Here is an 18,045-nt window from a genome sequence, read left to right as displayed (position 1 = left end):
GCACCTAAAACTATAATCTGATCGAATATCCAATAATTGCAAATCCCCTTTTCTTTGGGAACCAATTTTGTATACATGCCCTGTCTCTCAGAGGTTTAGAAAGGTACAATAAATGTGAGTAAACTATCTATAACTTTTATATTATTATTCATATGATGTTACCACTTTGTATACCACAAATTCAAATAACATAGAGCTTAACTTGATTTATCGAGTAATTTTTGATGTGTTCCACTATTTTCTATATTATTTAAAAGGTATTAGAATTGTTAAAAAATACTATTTTGTCTTCCCACCATAAATACCATTTAAAATGCTCAATTTGTATAGATCTAGTGATGATTAGATTGGGGAAGATTAGTAGAATGTGGATATAAGGTAAAATTACAAATCTAACAGTTTGATTTTTGTAGATTTACTTTGGAAAATTTGTTATGACTGTCATCATAGGCCCATTAAATCAATTGTAATTTAATTCTAGAAAATAAAATATTGAATCTTTCAATCTAAAAACTCTAGGGATCAATATACTTGTTGCCATGAATTTATTAAAAACAATTTGGCTTAATTTGAGTATGGGAAGGTCCATTTTCAATCCTCCCAAGTGAAAAATCCATATTGTGTCCACTCTCCCCTTTTCAAGTCTAGAACCAATCCTAGTTAGGTTTGGAAGTCTAGGCTTGGTAAAATTCAAAGCCTAGATATCATTCCATGTGTGAGGCTTAGGTAGGTATAAATATTATTTATGCATACCACTTTATGTCCACATCAGCTTCGAGAGGATCCACATAAGCAGCTTCCACCTCCACCCTCCATGTCAACATGGTCAACCTAGTTGACTCCCCACCTCATCATCCTAGTCATCATTAATGCCACATCTTCTTGCCATTTTTGCATGCCACCTCGCACTTGGTGACATGGCATGCCATATCATGGAATTGCCACATCAGCCTCCATAATAGTGCCACATGTCAAGAAAATGCCACGTGTCATGCACGCATGTGACACGTGGCACCTCCTTCCTACCTCCCCATTTTTTTCAAAAACATATTTTAAAAAAAGCTAATTTACTAATTTAGAGAAATAAAATATAGAATTTTAAATAATAATATATATATATAACTTATTAATATAAAAGAATGTAAAATCACTAATTTTAAAGGATTATATTTTGGAACTACATAAATATTATTATTTTTAAAGTTCATGTTATTTAATTTAAAAAAAATATATTTTTTAAAATTTAATATTTCTTGAAAATATTTTGTGTAGGATAAACCTTTGAATAAATTTGAAAAAAATACATTATAAAAGAAAATGTAGTTATATAATTATAAAATATAAGATAAATTTATATATCTAGTAATGATAAATATTTAGACTTGTTAATAAATATTATTAATAATATTAATTTTTAAGTGGATAATAGTTTATCTTTAATTATCTTTATGTTTATCTTAATTATCCAATCAATCTTAGATAGGAAATCCAATGAGATTTGAAGTGGATAACCTCTTTTTCCTATATAATCACACATCTCTAGTACTATCCTACACTTATCTCTAGTACTATCCCATCATTGAGCTTTCATAATTTTTACTCTCTTAGCTTTCTTGAGAATGGGTTCTCAAAGTCGTAGGAGTTAGAAACGTGATATGACTAGACTTCCCTCCGTCCACCGAGTTCCCACATGCTTGCAAACTTTGGTCCCCATCAGAGCATGTTTGGGTATGATGGTATGGGGAAGACCTGGATTTTACATGGCCTCTTAAGCACCAAGAGACTTGAAAAATTTGCACTAGGCGCTAAGAACTGACCCTAAGCATGCTCCAATGGGGACCAAACTTTACAAGCATATAGAGCATGTTTGGGTGCGATGGTCCGGATTTTCCATGGCCTCTTAAGCACCAAGAGACTTGAAAAATCTGCACTGAGCACTAATTACTAACCCAAATATGCTTTGATGGGAACCAAACTTTGCAAGCATGTGGGGGTGGTTCCTCCCCCTACATGCTTGCAAAGTTTGGTCCCCATCAGAGCATGTTTGGGTAAGAGCCTCTTAAGCACTAAGAGACTTGAAAAATCGGCACTAGGCGTTAATTACTAACCCAAATATGCTCCGATGGTGACCAAACTTTGCAAGCATGTGGGGGTGGCTCCTCCCCACATGCTTGCAAAGTTTGGTCCCCATCGGAGCATGTTTGGGTATCGAGGTATGGGGAAGACCCGGATTTTCCATGGCCCCTTAATCACCAAGAGACTTGAAAAATCCTCACTGGGCTCTAAGAACTAACATAAACATGCTCCGATGGAGACCAAACTTTGCAAGCATGTGGAGGTGGGTCTCCCCCACATGCTTGCAAAGTTAAGAATTGGGCGTTAAGAACTAACCCAAACATGCTCCGATGGGGATGAAACTTTGCAAGCATGTGGGAGTGGGTCCCCCCTATGAACTGGGCATTAAGAACTAACCCAAACATGCTCCAATGGGGATCAAACTTTGCAAGCATGTGGGAGTGGGTAGCCCCCCCAACTAGCTTGCAAAGTTTGGTCCCCATTAGAGCATTTTTGGGTACGATGGTATGGGGAAGATCCGCATTTTCCATGGCCTCTTAAGCACCAAGAGACTTTAAAAATCCACACTGGGCGCTAATTACTAACCCAAACATGCTCCGATGGGGACCAAACTTTGCAAGCATGTGGGGCACATGCTTGAAAAGTTTGGTCCCCATCGGAGCATGTTTGGGTTACAATGGTATGGGGACGACCTATATTTTCCATGGCCTCTAAAGCACCAAGAGACTTGAAAAATCTGTAAACTGGGCGCTAATTACTAACCCAAATATGCTCCATTGGGACCAAACTTTGCAAGCATGTGGGGGTGGGTCCACCCCACATGCTTGAAAAGTTTGGTCCCCATTGGTTGGAGCATGTTTGGGTACGATGGTATAGGGAAGACCCGGATTTTCCATGGCCGCTTAAGCACTAAGAGACTTGAAAAATCTGCATTGGGCACTAAATACTAACTTAAACATGCTCTGATGGTGACCAAAATTTGCAAGCATGTGGGGGTGGGTCCCCCCGCATGCTTGAAAAGTTTGGTCCCCATCAGAGCATGTTTGGGTACGATGGTATGGACCCTTGGTGCCAAATTTTTGGATTACTCAAGGTGGTTAAATGCGAGGTTTTACAACACATTCTTACCTCCCCCTCCCCCCCACCCCCTTGGCTTATCTTTGAGGCCTAGAGGTTATCTCTAAGAGCGAGGTCTCTCCCTTCATAGAGACTTGACCTATCTTTGAGGTGGTCCAGAGGTCTCTTTTAAGAGTAGGGTTACAACATGTTTTTGATTTTTACTTTGCATTCCTCTGTGCTATGAGCAAATTTGGCCCATGTGCTACTTTGGCACTTTCTCCCCCTTAATGCTACTTTGGCTCTAGGTGAGAGATGAATTTCCATCTTGGGTACGTCATCGGTCCCAGAGGCTAGTTACAAGCACTTTTTGTAGGAAGTAGGATTTCTTACAACAAAGTTTTGTTTAAGAGATGGGTCATGAGAGGTTTGTTTATTGCGTGCTCATTTGGTTGCTTACTACAAACACTTTCAACTCATAGTTGGTTACAGAAGATTTGGTGAAGTTTTTGTTGATAATGCAAACGTTGCTTTTGATGAAGAACTCCTTGTGGAAGTTCGTCTTTTTATTCCTCTTGTTGAAGAGAAAGCCAATTACAAATTTTTTGCATGGTGCTGATGAAGTTGATTTAAAAAAACAATTGAAAATGTCCAAAATGAAATCGCACAAGGGTCCATGTGAACACTATCTTATGGAGTTTTTTGATTTAAAAAAACAATTGAAAATGTCCAAAATGAAATCGCATAAAGGTCCATGTCAACACTATCTTATGGAATTTTTGAAACCTTTGCCATTTTTTTCCATTATATATATATATATATATATATTATTTTTTATTTTTAGATAAGATATTCGTGGTGCTGGCCGTCGGTTTCTTCTACAGATGCAGCGTGGGCATGTGATGTCGTCTTCCTGAACTTGCGGCTATGGAGCCCAAGATTCTCCCTCTCCCTTGCACCCACGTTTCTTCTCTTTCTGATACGCCTCTTGCTGTAGCAATACGGCAATGGTGTTCTGAGTGGCTTATCTTTTCTCTGCACAGCGTGCTGCACAACAAAGGACGTCGCCGCTTTCTGTTGCTGTGGGTGACTGTTTTGTTCTGCTGCGCCCACCTTTTTCTATGTTTGTTATCTTTTCTCTCTTTAGATCTACTATACGTGGAGCTCTGTGCGTGTTTTAGATTTTTGATAGTTCCAATGTGCAAGATGGCTGAGGCGCAGCAAGAGAGAGTAGAAATCAATGCTTGGCCACCTCTACAAGAGGGGAAGGACCATGAATTGTTGTTCCACTGAATCCGAAAGTCTGGATGCTATGGCTGCTATCTATGCTTGCTAATCTCCACGATGACTGCGCATCTTTGCTATTGATGTTGCTCTCTGTTTTCTTTATCTCTTGCAATTGCGGCCACTAAAGTGTATGCACTTGAGACCTTTTGTTGAGAGCTCCTTCAACGTTGCAGTCTTTTCTATAAGCCTTAATCTAGGCTTTTCCCTCAACCTTGGGAGCTGTTCTCTGAGATAGAATCCTTAAACACCAAATAACAATTTTTTCTCTCTTTTTCTCCTCCCAAATTTTGACAACCCTAATGTAAGAAGTCTTAAAGAGAGAAGATGACTCTAATCTAAGAATAATAACTTGCTAATGAAGCTTGTGTGTGTTTGGCGCGTAAGGTCTCGTTCGAGTCTTACTTCCAACTCTCATCCGTAAAGGACACTACTTTGGTACAAATAAAAACCTCACATTACAAAAAAAAAACCTGCTAATGAAGTCTAATTATTTTTTAAAAATTAGAGAGACTCACACTAGCTATGATACCATGTTGAGAATCATGTATCAAGCTCTCCTAATGACAAATGAGATACTAATCCTACTCTAATGACAACACAATTAACATTACTAACCTAAGGTGGGTGATACCTAAAAGAACTCATCTCGTGAGTGAGTAGTGCTAATGAACTCAAGTACAATAAGGTTACAAGATTGAAACTTATACTCATAGAGAGACTTGAGATTTTTGCAAGTGATATAATTCATTGCTTGAAATGACCCCCTTTTACATGAGGAGGTACACCCTTGGGCTTGTACATCAATGTGGGATAAATCCCTTTGCTCATATGGTTGCATGCTATGCTTTGTACTTTCTTGGCTTACTCAACTCATTCCCTATCTCTTCCTTGTGCTCTTAGGCACCACATTTCACAACAGCCATTCAGTTCGGGATAGAGAACCCTGGGAAGGAGGGGGGAAATAACAATCAAGGAAGAGAGTGATGTGGACATGGTCCTTGCCACTAACTTGCAATGAATAAAATTAGTGACGTGAGAGGGTGTACTTGGAAGAGACTTGGAACGTCAAGGGTCTCAGAGAGTGAAGAAAGAATGTGGCATTTTGGAGACTAGTAAAGAAATGGAGACTTTCAGTGGTGGTAGTTCAAGAAGATAACTTGTTTTGGTTGAAGTGTTTGAGGAAGGATGGGTACAAGGAAGATGATTATGTATGGGGAGACTAAAATAGGATTTAGTGGGGTTATGACCATAGTTTAGAAGGAACTAAAGTCTAATATTATAAATGAAAGAATTTTGGTGATAGAAATTCAGGCAGAGGGGGGGAGGATGTGGGTGATTAATGTGTATGGTGCTTGTAATCATAAGGTAAGAGGGGAGATGTGGGAATGGATTACAAGGTTAGATGTGGAAGCGGGGTTATCATAGTAAATGGGATCAATCATCTTTCATGTGGGAGGATGAGAGGATGATATAACACGTGACATAGCAACGTACAGTTGTCCATGTGTGAATACTTGTGTGGCTAGATAAAGTCCCAATACACTCAATGTTCGTCCTTGGGACTTATTTATTGACATCCCAAAAGCTAACCTGACTGGAAATTACCTCCTTCTCATGTCAAAAGGCAATTGAAGCATAGTAGGCATAATTCTTATCCTAGGAATAAAGACTCTGTACTTGTAATTATTTATGCTTCTATCACCTTTGAGTTAAATTGCTTGCATATCAATCTGGTACCATTACAAAGTCCCTGTTGAGGGTCCAAATTGCGGAGTAGAATAATAGGAAAATTTATCTTTAGAAGTAAGCGGTGAGGAAACAATTGGATATAGTATTACATCATTCTCACAAGAAACAACAGAATCTGCACTGAGGTATTCTCTTTCAAGACCAGGCAACGAACTCAAGGCTAGTTCATTGATCTCATCAACCTCTAAATTTCATGGTGTACGAATAGCATGGTCTTTGAAGAAGCATGCATAATCCTCAACTCTCCGAAGATCATTGTATACCCATTCTACCAAACTCAAAATAGAGTTGCCATCATGGATCAACATTTGTGGTGGAATTACCACTCTACCCTCATTGTTTGGCTGACCTATAGTGCCATCCCCAATTTGTAATGTCCATTTGACAAATTCCTTAAACAAAACTTTGTTGTAAGAAACCCTACTTCCTACAAAAAGTGCTTGTAACTAGCCTCTGGACCGATGACGTACCCAAGATGGAAATTCATCTCTCACCTAGAGCCAAAGTAGCATTAAGGGGGAGAAAGTGCCAAAGTAGCACATGGGCCAAATTTGCTCATAGCACAGAGGAATGCAAAGTAAAAACAAAACATGTAACCCTACTCTTAGAAGAGACCTCTAGACGCCAAAGATAGGTCAAGTCTCTATGAAGGGAGAGACTTCACTCTTAGAGATAACCTCTAGGCCTCAAAGATAAGCCAAGTCACCATCAAGGGGGTGGGGGGGGAGGGGGAGGTAAAAATGTGTTGTAAAACCTCGCATCTAACCACCTTGAGTAACGTAAAAATTTGGCACCAAGGGGGGTGTTGAGAAATGTGGTGCCGAAAAGCACAAGAGATAGGGAGTGAGTTGAGTAAGCTAGGAAAGTGCAAAGCATGCAGCCACATGAGCAAAGGGATTTATCACACATTGATGTATAAGCCGAAGGGTGTACCTCCTCATATGAAAGGGGGATATTTCAAGCAACAAGATGTATAGGATTTGGTTGAGTGGCTGTCGATGATGAGGTTAGAGTCTCTTGTTGAGTGGCTGTCGATGATGAGGCCTTTTAGCATGTGGTTGTCCCCTTTAATGAGGTTTGTCGATGAAGATGTATAGGATCTGGGGCCTTTCCTTTGAGTTCCATGTTAGTGTTAGATGGTTGGGTTGCTCTGGGAACGTCTTCAGGAATAGCTGCTGATTGGTTGCGAGGTTTTGGCATCGAACTTCGTAGTGGAGGATGGGGTTGAAGGAGTAGAGGCTTTATCGGAGTCGGTCGTTTTGACGCAGATGGTAGGTCATGGTGTAGAGGGGCTTTTGTGGAACAGGCTTGTATCCTTTTGCATTCAGCATCATAGATATCCATTAAAGTTAGATCCTCTTCCTCGTAGTATGGTACCATCACTTTTTATCGTTGACCATCATGATGACTCTATCACTAGCAAATCACAGTGCTGCTTGGGCCAGCAACAGTCCATTTATGCCCCAAGATTAAATCTACTTCCAACACATACTCAACCACAAAAAACTTGCAAGTGAGGGAGAATAGACCAATATAGGAAGAGGGCTGGGTGCACATTTTTGACTTCTCTGACCCTAGGGGGCCTAGGCTTTGGTTTGCTAGTGGGGCCTAATTACTACTCTTGTCTCCCTACCTCAGGCCCAAACTTAGAGGTCCCCCCACCTAGAATCGCACAGATTTAAAACCCTAAAAATTGAAAATTTTTAATTTTTTCCCAAAAGTGTGTTTTCCCTCTCAAACTTCCCCCCAACATACTCTAGGTTTGGAAAGCTCATTTTGAACCTCTTTCTTCCTCTTCTAAGCTCTCCATTGTTGCAAAAACTCCATCCCTCTCAAGCTCTCCCTCCTTCTCAAGCTCCCTGCCTCTCAATCTCCCTCTCTCTCTCTCTCTCTCTCTCTCTCTCTCTCTCTCTCTCAAGCTCCCTCCCTCTCCACTGCTGGCAGAAACTCTATCCCTCTTTAGTCTACTCTAGGTTTAAGAAGCCTATTCTCAAACTCTAACCCTCTTTTAAGCTTTCCATTGCTGCACTAAAAACCCGGAACTTTCTCTCCTCTCCACTCTTCTATTGTAAAACAAGCTTTTCTTTTCCCTTCTTCTCTTTTCTTACCACTATTGCCTCTTCCAGTAATGTGAGAAGACCTAGGGAGAAGGTGGAAGAGCTTGTGCTGCATAACACAAGACATGAGAATGGAGTTTGGGCTCCAACAAGATTCAGGGTTGGGGCTTAGGTCTACATGATGCAGCTAAGCTCTAAGGGACCACATCGAGTGCATCAATTGGGGAATATGCTACATCATTGGAAGGCAGCTACAAGGCTTCAAGCATACTAAGAAGGAAGGACTGGTTGCCATAGTGCAACATGTGTATACCCTTGGAGACCTGTACATTCAAGGCCAACGACCAAGTTTTCCTTCAAATTATCAGTGTAACATAAACACAGCTTTAACAACATGCTAGTATTAGATTTTTTGTTTCAAATTTTCTTATGATTCTCCATTTTCTTATCTCCATCCCTTGGGTACTCCACATGTCGAGTGATCCATACTTGTTCATGAAATACGCACCGTGCGCATAAACTATGTGCTGTATACATGACAATAGAATTTAATTAGAAAAAGTCAAGGTTAAAACATCAATTTATTTTTTTACTATACAACTTACTATATAGTGTGTTACTTTACTCTCTCCCCAAGCACCTAGCACACTTTTGGTGAATTCTATGATATGTTGTTGGAATGATACTCGTTCTTGGGCAGTTGTGCTACTTTGATTCATAATGCAAACCATGTTATTGAAATTTATCCAAAGCTTTTTGCGCATATTTACAAGAGCTGGCATTGGTCAATCTACATTTGTGGTGATTGCACACAGGTCTCTCCAGAGTCCCCAAGTCTTCTTTGAATTCTCTATGTTTGCTGGCTTCTCCAAAAATCTCCTTGCCTTTGATCCAATCATGGAGACCTTTTGAGCAACCTCGTATGACATACCAGAGGCCTGCTTATTCACTTCAATTTTCACGTTTTCGCCATGGCAGCCCAGAGAACTCAAAAGATGCTCTAATTTACCAAGGGCTGCAACTTTCCTCTCTTGTGTAGGCATTGTGAATGCATAATCGATATGGCACTTAAGCAATCGATCAAAGATTCTCATGAATGCATGAAGTGTGCAAAAGTGAATATTCTTTAGTGAAAAATTAATGATGGGGCTCCAATTTGAATTCCTGTTTGGTTCTCCTAGCATATCACGAGACATGACACCTTCCACCCATCTTGCATTTGGTTGTTTCTCATCTTCATCATGAGTTGACACGGTTGGATCTACTGCATCTCGATGGAGGTGGTAATCTCGCTCACTACATTGCTGACAACAACTTGGCGTATTTTAGGATGATGAGGGTCAGTAATAATTGAGAGAATATCCTTGGTATTCAAAATGGCTTTGACCAAATCCTTCCATCCCTATTTATTAGAATCACACACCTCTTGCAGAAAATTCCTAGCAGAACACAAATCATGACTATTTTGTTTAAATCACTGAGTGCATAATGAAAGTTTATGTTACTTACTTTGTTGTACGAATCCTTTTCTTCCGTGCTCCACCTTTAAACGCAAGAGATTCTATACTAGCCAATGTCTTTTTGCGTTCATGAGCACCATTGGGCGTTGCTTTGAGTCGTTTGATAAGTTCCTCTAGCCTTTGAATCTTTGCGCCTTCTCTCCACATTCTCTGCGAGGATCTCTTTCATTTTATCTGATGATGTTTTAAGTCCTTCTTGACATTGTAAAAGGCTGAATTGTGATGCTTGCAATTGAAATTGGAGAATATGGGTTTGCCAAGCTCCACTTGTAGTCAATCTTCTGCAGTATCCTAACAAGCCAAGCTCTCCTTTACCAACAAATTGCATAAAAGATGATAAATTACGGATTAATTGGCCCTTCGGACTCCGGAATCATATTTCACCAGCGCAAGCTTAGGATAAGATTTCAAAATTTTAAAGCAGCTGCTTCAGAGGGCATCAAAGCCCTTCAAAAGGCCTCTTAGAAAATAGGGCTGCAAAAGAAGGCCACCGAAAGCCACTTTATTCAAAAATTTCCATAAATTTTACACACAAACATATAAATTTTGTAGGTCAAACTGAAGGTTACGGTAGGCCTTCAAATTGGAGCCCTGTGAATCTGCAGCCACACTCAACGCTCCTTTTTCCCTTTCTTGAGTCTCTCGTGCATTTGCACAAGTAACCATAATATCTTTTGCCTTTCGGAGTTTTGTTTTTGCACTTAAAAGAGTAATCCATTTTGAATACCTCAGTTGTGCTTTGGGATCGTTCAAGTTATGCATGTTTGGCATTTCGAAAAGGTGAAAAAAAGAACTCTTTTTAATTGAGTATCCGTTTCATTATTGATTTTCTAGTATTCATCTGATTTGGAAGAGTTATTACCCCATGTGCAGCCCCCTCTCTTGGGTGCTAATACATGGGGACTTTACAATGAAAGAAGGCGGAAACGACAACTTTTTTGAAGAGAAAGCAGTCAAGGCCATGGAAATAGAGGCAACTCAGAATGGGGATGATATAATGAGAAGGGGGCTGCAAAAAAAGAGAAGAAACAGGAGGCCCCAAGTGTGAGCTTCTTCAAGCTTCTCTCCTATGCAGACAGCCATGACTATGTGCTTATGGCATTGGGAACCTTGGGTGCTTTTGGGCATGGGCTCGCCTTCCCCATGTTTTTCTTCTTCTTTGGCAAACTTGTGAACAGTTTTGGCGAAAACCAAGATAACCCTCAGCAGACAGCGCATGATGTGGCCAAGGTATGTGCTTATGATAACTGCCTACGCAAACTTTCCACATATTTGGCGGTTTACTAAATTATGCTTCAAATTTCTGTGATATGATTAAGCAAAGATTATGGATCTACATTCAAAAACCCAATTTTCTAATGCAAACACCTTTTGGTGCAGTATGCTCTAGATTTGGTGAACCTTGGCCTGGGCTCTGCTTGGACAGGTTACTTTTTGCTCTTGCAAATATTCAACCATGCCCCATTGATGTCACATAATTCACATTTCAAGTCTTTGATTGCTAAGTCATAATCATGTGCTGTGAGTCAGAAATTACTCATTTGGTTGTGTGTTGTGACCCCAGAGGTGGCCTGCTGGATGCATACAGGCCACAGGCAAGCTAGCAAGATGCGCCTCAGGTACTTACAGGCTATCTTGAATCAAGATATCGGCTTCTTTGATACAGATGCCCGAACAGGGATGCTAGTTGAAAGTATCTCGAAAGACACCGTCTTGGTGCAAGATGCTATCAGTGAGAAGGTATGGTCTTTGTATGTCTATATGCATCTATAAATGTGTATGTGTACACGTATCCTTTCATTCAACATTCATGTGTAACTGTATGTGTGTGTGTAGCATGTGCGCATATTTGCTTTTTATGATGGGTCTGCAATGACCAAGATTTTGGTTGCAGATGGGAAACTTCTTGCAGTTCATGGCTACATTTATAGGAGGTTTTGGAGTTGGGTTTTCTATGGTGTGGAAGTTATGCCTGGTAACAGTGGCAGTGGTCCCCGCTATAGCTTTTGCAGGTGGCTTGTATACCTACATGCTCACACATTTGACATCCAAAAGCCAAGCAGCCTATGGAGATGCAGGGACCATTGCAGAACAGGCACATTATCAAGCCAAGGGTGGTAATTTAAAAGTTAAATCAACTCAATCTGTTTTGAAATGATGAGACAGTTTACTGAATAATGGCCTATATTCCTGTCTGTTGAGCTATCAATAGACAATTGTGCAAATTCGGATGGTCTATTCATTTGATGGTGAGAAGAAAGCAGCTCAGTCTTTCTCAGACTCCCTGGCCCTGACATTGAAGCTGGGCTATAGAGGGGGATTGGCCAAGGGCTTGGGTCTTGGAGTCACATACACCATTCTCTTCTTCTCATGGGCCTTGATCTTGTGGTATGGTGGGGTGCTTATCCGGAGTGGGGAGACTAATGGTGGCAAAGCCATCAGTGCCATCTTCTCCACTAACATCGGTGACATGTAAGAACCAAAACTAAACTTGTGAGGTTTTTGAGCTGCTCAGTGTCTTGCATGAGATTCGATTGCAAACATCATGGATGCCTTCTATGCCTTGAGATGATGCCTTGAGCATGTGGTGTGGTTGTGTAGGGCTCTGGGGCAAGCTATGGGCAATTTGACTGCATTCAGTAAAGGAAGAGCGGCAGCGTACAACATCATGGAACTGGTGAAGAAGCCTGCCAAGATGGACCGCCACACCGATGATGGCTTAAAACTCTCTGAAGTGAAAGGGGATATTGAGCTTCGCAATGTGGTCTTCAGCTACCCTTCTAGGCCAGATGTTATGATTTTTGAAGACTTCTCCTTAATGATACCCTCTGGAAGGACTCTTGCCTTTGCTGGGGGCAGTGGTTCCGGCAAGAGCACAGTTGTTTCCCTCATAGAAAGGTTTTATGATCCCGTAGGAGGTATTGTTCAACACTGCAACAATCAACACATGAGAGAAGTTAAGTGATAATTTTGTAAGGGACTCATGTGGGGCCTGGGTTATTTTCTGGTCAGGCCAAGTCTTGCTGGATGGTGTTGATATCTGCACCCTTCAGCTGAGGTGGCTTCGGGATCAGATAGGCCTGGTCAATCAGGAGCGTGCCCTCTGTGCAACTTCTATATTAGGGAACATACTCTATGGCAAGGAGGATGCTACCATGGAGGAAGTAGAGGCAGCAGCTAAAGCAGCAAATGCCCATATTTTCATTAGTGAGCTGCCCGATGCATACAAAACGCAGGTCAGCTCTATATGTGTTTCAAGCACGTGTTGATGTGCTCAAGTTCTGGGACCTGACTTGATGGGTTTGCAGGTGGGAGAACGTGGAGTGCAACTTTCAGGTGGCCAGAAGCAAAGAGTGGCTATTGCGAGGGCGATGCTCAAGAATCCCAAGGTTCTTCTACTTGATGAAGCAACGAGTGCATTAGATGCAGCATCGGAAAGGGTGGTGCAGGATGCATTGGACCGTCTTATGGTAGGAAGGACGACTGTCATCATAGCCCACAGGCTGTCCACCATCCAGAATGTGGACACCATCGGTGTGGTGCAGGATGGGCAGATCGTGGAGATGGGCACCCATGATGAGTTGATTATGAATGGCGAGCTGGGAGCTTACTTCACTCTTGTGAAGCTGCAGGAGATGGCTCTGAGGAGTGATGGAACAATTTTGGGTCGAACATCAAAGTGAGCCTTTTTAATTTCTCAACGGTTATGAAGTGAGTGTGAGGTCCATGCCTTACCATTGTGAATATTTTCATTCATATACAGGGCAACAAGCTCATCGCTTCTATCAGGGATGACCAATGCGGCTGATGTTCACAAGGTGAGGTTTAAGCTGATGCTTACATTTGCTAAAGAACTTTGGGGTTTAGTTCATTATTGTACCCTTTAGGTTCTAACGTTTTGTAGTGGTCTGGTACAGGAGAAGGCGGATGAAGCGATGGCAGAGGAGAAGAGGGAGAGGGATTCCAAGGGGTCCTACTGGAGACTGATGAAGCTCAATGCACCTGAGTGGCCGTATGCCTTGTTAGGGAGTGTCGGGTCAGTGTTGGCCGGGGTAGTGAACCCGATTTTCGCATTAGTGATGAGCGAGCTGGTCAAGGTGTATTATGAACCCGACATGGACAAGATGCAGAGGGAGGTGCAGAAGTATGTGTTGGTGTACGTGGGGGTTGGTGTGGTCACACTGGGCATCTATTTGCTGCAGCACTACTACTTTGGTATTGTGGGAGAGAATCTTACAGCCAGAGTGAGAGAGATGATGTTCAAAGGTGATGCACCAAGATTATCTGCCTTGATTTCATTTTAACCATAGAAGTAGATAGTGGTGTGATGCATGTGTGGGTACTAGGAGGGGCCTGAGGATGCTATGCATGTGTCCATACCAGTGGTATGGAATGTGTGATGCATGTGTGGGTAATACGAAGGTGCAGCCTATGCATGCGTGACTGCGTCTATACAGGTCACTAATTTTTTGAACTGATATGTGCCACCCTTAATGCAGCCATGATAAGAAACGAGGTGGGCTGCTTTGACCAGGATAAGAACAACAGCAAACGATTGGCAGCGCGATTGGCCACGGATGCAACACACATACGTGCGGCCATCGGTGACAGGGTGTCGCTGCTACTACAAAACGCAACTGTCTTCGTCACCGCTTGCGTCATTGACCTCATCATCAAGTGGCGATTGGCCTTGGTGGAGGCCATAGTGTCCCAGGTAGAGTGACGTAAACTTGAAAACCCTATTCTTGCACAGCAGTGCCGTACTGTTATACTTGCCCGACAGGGTTTTAGGACTATCTTCCTCATGATTAAGTGACACATCATGAATCAAGAGGAATTTACGGTTGGAAAGAGGCATCGCGATTGGGATTTGATCAATACCATTGGATTCCCAAGTGAACTACGAGTGAATAGCGAGTAAACTTGGGAGTAAATTAGGGGTGAACTCGCCAGGTGAACGATTCCCAAGTGAACTACGAGTGAATAGCGAATAAACTTGGGAGTAAATTAGGGGTGAACTCGCCAGGCTTTTGGGCAAGAGTGTGAACTAGGGACCAAAATATCAAGATTTAAATTTAAAAGCACTCTACACAACCTGCTGGAAAGTATAGCATAGTGATTAGATGTTGATAGCCTGAGCGGATGGTTCCAAGTTCCAATCCTCTTTTGGTTTGAGCTCAACCCCTCCAAAATTTTCTAAATCCCCAAAATCTCCATGGTATACCCTAAGTTCACCCCTAATTCACTCGCCCGACGGGAATCCGACGGTTTAGATTAGGCAAGATCGTGATGCTTTTTCAACCTTAGATCTCTCCTCATTCATAATGTGTCATTTAATCCTGTGGGACTATCTCTCATGGGTCATATAAAGACCCTTCCTGATGCGTTAGGACTATCTTCACGGGTCATAAAGACTTCGGTAGCGTCAAGAGTGGGTTAACGAGGGCAGTTAGATCTCCTTCTCCAGGATCTTTTTGTAAACTCTGGTATGTTTGTAAACTCCGCCAAAAATACGAAGTCGGGCAGAAATGTAAACTCATGACAAATTTGTAAACTCCGCCAGCACGTAGATGAGAACCCGGCCAGCTTAACATCACGCCCAAGCGCATTCGTGCTTTGGACGTGCCGAGGTGAGATCAGAACCCGGCCCGCTTAACATCACGCCCAAGCGCATTCGTGCTTTGGACTATCGGCCGATCGGACGGCCCTCTTTTGCCCCGACCATCGACTTGCTGGCACTGCAGGCGAAATGTTTACTATAGCGTAGACTTGCTGACGTTGCCATGCAGCAACTATGCGTGAAAGGCTTTGCTGGATATCTTCACGAGGCCCATGCCCACTCCAGTATGATCGCTGGAGACGCCGTTGGAAACATCCGCACCGTCGCCGCTTTTAATGCCGAAGACAAAGTTCTGTCGCTCTTCACAGAGGCTCTCCGTGAGCCGGCCAAGCGGAGTTTCTTGCGGAGCAACATCTCCGGCGGCTTCCTCGGCGTCTCCCAGATGACGATGTATTGCAGCTACGCGCTCGTGCTCTGGTACGGCTCGACGCTCGTCAAGAACGGCACCTCCGATTTCGGCTCAGTCATGAAGGTCTTCATGGTCCTCATGATTACTGCCTTCTCGGTCGCCGAAACGCTGGGGCTCACGCCAGACATCATCAAAGGCTCCGACGCCCTCATCTCCGTCTTCGAAATCATGGACCGACGCACCTCCATCAACCCCGACGACCCCTCGTCGGAGTTCCTACAGAGCGTACGTGGCAACATCGAACTTGTCGATGTCGAGTTCGCCTACCCTACCCGTCCTGATGTCACCATCTTCAAAGGACTCAACTTGCACGTTATCGTCGACGAAAGCCTCGGAGCCAGCGGTTCGGGCAAAAGCTCCGTCATCGGGCTCGTCGAACGTTTCTATGATCCGGCGGCCGGCGCCGTCACTATAGACGGGAAGGATATCCGGCGGCTGAATCTCCGTTCACTGCGGCAGCATATTGGGTTAGTGCAGCAAGAGCCGGCGCTGTTTGCGACGTCAATATATGACAACATTCTGTATGGGCGGGAGGGGGCTATCGTGCTTGTATTAATAATCGGGGTTCTTCCGCATTCTTGTGTGTTGCTGTTGCAGTTGGCATCCTCGTGCAATAAGGGGAGACATTACTTCCCTTCTCTGAGAGAGACAGAGAGAGAGAGCACTGTAGTGACTGTACGCCTCGTATGTCAGAAACAGAAGAGAGAGCGAGGGCTCTAGAGAGAGCATGTACGGGGCTCTGCTATAACAATAGGGAGACCTTTGAATAGCCTCTAGCACCAGATCGAGACCTGCCCTGTTTTCCTTTTTGAAAGAGATTGCGTCCACTCAAGATCGACAAAGAGAGAAGATGCCTGCTGGCCGAGAGTAAGAGATGCGATTGAAGTCCACATCATTTCAGCTGTCGTTCATATAGCAAACAATAAAAAACCTTTGCTTTCTACTGTTTCCGCTCACATAAGCTTTTTAATGCATTTAAATTTAACTCATCGTAGTCCCCTATTAAGCATTGATGTTGTGATCATGATTATGACTAGTGGGCTGACCCGTCCTTCCTACATATATAATTCTTAGAGTCCAAACTGCTTCTCAAACCTCGAAATTCTTGTCACATGGTACTTCCTTTATATAATATATAGAGATATGCAGAGGTATAGAGATGCCATTGTCAACTCTTTGATGATGCATATTTTATTCCACGCTTTGTATTTTAGTTAGATGAGATAGCACCTTAAAAAGCCACATGTATTTAATTATACTAAGGATTTGGAAGGCTTGTGGATGTATGGCTTGCCTCTATCTCTTTTCTATTAGTCAAAGAGTAAACCAAAGTTCCACTTATAAGGTTTGCATTTGATGTTTATTCATTGTTAGAAAAGTGAGTTGGAAAAGGATGCTCTTTTATATTAAGGTAGCATTTTAGATTATAGGCTAGTTTTTTTATTAACTTGGTAGCATTGTAGATTATAGGTTGGTTTTTTATATTAAGGTAGCATTGTAGATTCTAGGTTAGTTTTTTTTTTGGGTGTGCGAGCATTCGAAATCTTTAATAATTTATACCCAATCTCCCTAAAACATCAAAATGTTATAGATTTTATTTGAATTATGGGTAAATTGTAAGCTTTCACTTTACAAAGGTTGCTTATTGTTAGCACATTTTAGATTTTAAGTCTTTCCAAAACGTGGAGTTTTCTTTCAATTTATCTTGAATGTGTGCACTATAAACCCTCCTGCGCAGCACTCCACCCTGTCTCCTGCTCCTACAAACCCCCCCTCCCCTCTCCTCTATCCACTCTCAAAAGAAACATTTTCCTTCCCACAAAGCTCTAGCTTGTTGTTTGGTAGAATTTCTAACTCCCTCCCTCATATTTTTATAGGAGATGGATAAACAAGCTCACATGATTAGACAATAATACATATCTAAAAATGGTAAGTACAATAAGTTGTTCATATGATTGCATTTTTATGTAGATATTGGTAAAAACATCTCAAAATTGGCTAATAATTGATGTAAATGTTGGTAAAAACCATACCTCACAAGTCCATTAATAATTGATATAATAATTTATGTAGATGTCAGATAATAATTGAAGATGTTGGTAAAAACAATACCTCACAAGTCCATTAACATGGACATTAATATTTGAAAGTCAAAAATAATAATTTAGTGATGAAATTTGCTCAATAGAATTGGCATGTGGTGAAGTGAAGGTGAGGAGAGGTGTAGCAGTGGTACAAGATTGGTTGAGGGGGAAGTTATCGAGGCTTGAT

At 42.0% G+C, this 18,045-nt stretch overlaps 1 protein-coding gene across 1 annotated transcript; it reads left to right on the top strand.

Annotated features, from left to right (window-relative positions):
- Positions 1-10,501: 10,501 nt before the first annotated feature.
- LOC147632121 (ABC transporter B family member 19-like) lies at positions 10,502-16,494 on the top strand. The gene is made up of 13 exons (XM_086808005.1): positions 10,502-10,525; positions 10,751-10,994; positions 11,136-11,171; positions 11,310-11,485; positions 11,640-11,840; positions 11,958-12,217; positions 12,347-12,663; positions 12,758-12,981; positions 13,054-13,424; positions 13,509-13,563; positions 13,663-14,011; positions 14,245-14,459; positions 15,535-16,494. The coding sequence occupies exons 1-13, from the start codon at positions 10,502-10,504 to the stop codon at positions 16,492-16,494; spliced, it is 3,432 nt and encodes a 1,143-aa protein (XP_086664131.1).
- Positions 16,495-18,045: the final 1,551 nt, after the last annotated feature.

The sequence above is a fragment of the Cibotium barometz genome, chromosome 14, assembly GCF_041138505.1.
Source record: "Cibotium barometz isolate CiBa-2024 chromosome 14, ASM4113850v1, whole genome shotgun sequence".
Taxonomy (NCBI): Eukaryota; Viridiplantae; Streptophyta; class Polypodiopsida; order Cyatheales; family Cibotiaceae; genus Cibotium; species Cibotium barometz.
The sequence above is the reverse complement of the archived record's forward strand: the minus strand, read 5'-3'. Positions and strand labels throughout refer to the sequence as shown.

Bases quoted from the DNA above. Each gene is read 5' to 3' on its own strand.
- LOC147632121 (XM_086808005.1), top strand. From the start codon at position 10,502: ATGCATGTTTGGCATTTCGAAAAG. The intron at 10,526-10,750 runs GTGAAAAAAAGA...TATAATGAGAAG, and splicing joins ATGTTTGGCATTTCGAAAAG to GGGGCTGCAAAAAAAGAGAA. The intron at 12,664-12,757 runs GTATTGTTCAAC...TTTTCTGGTCAG, and splicing joins GTTTTATGATCCCGTAGGAG to GCCAAGTCTTGCTGGATGGT.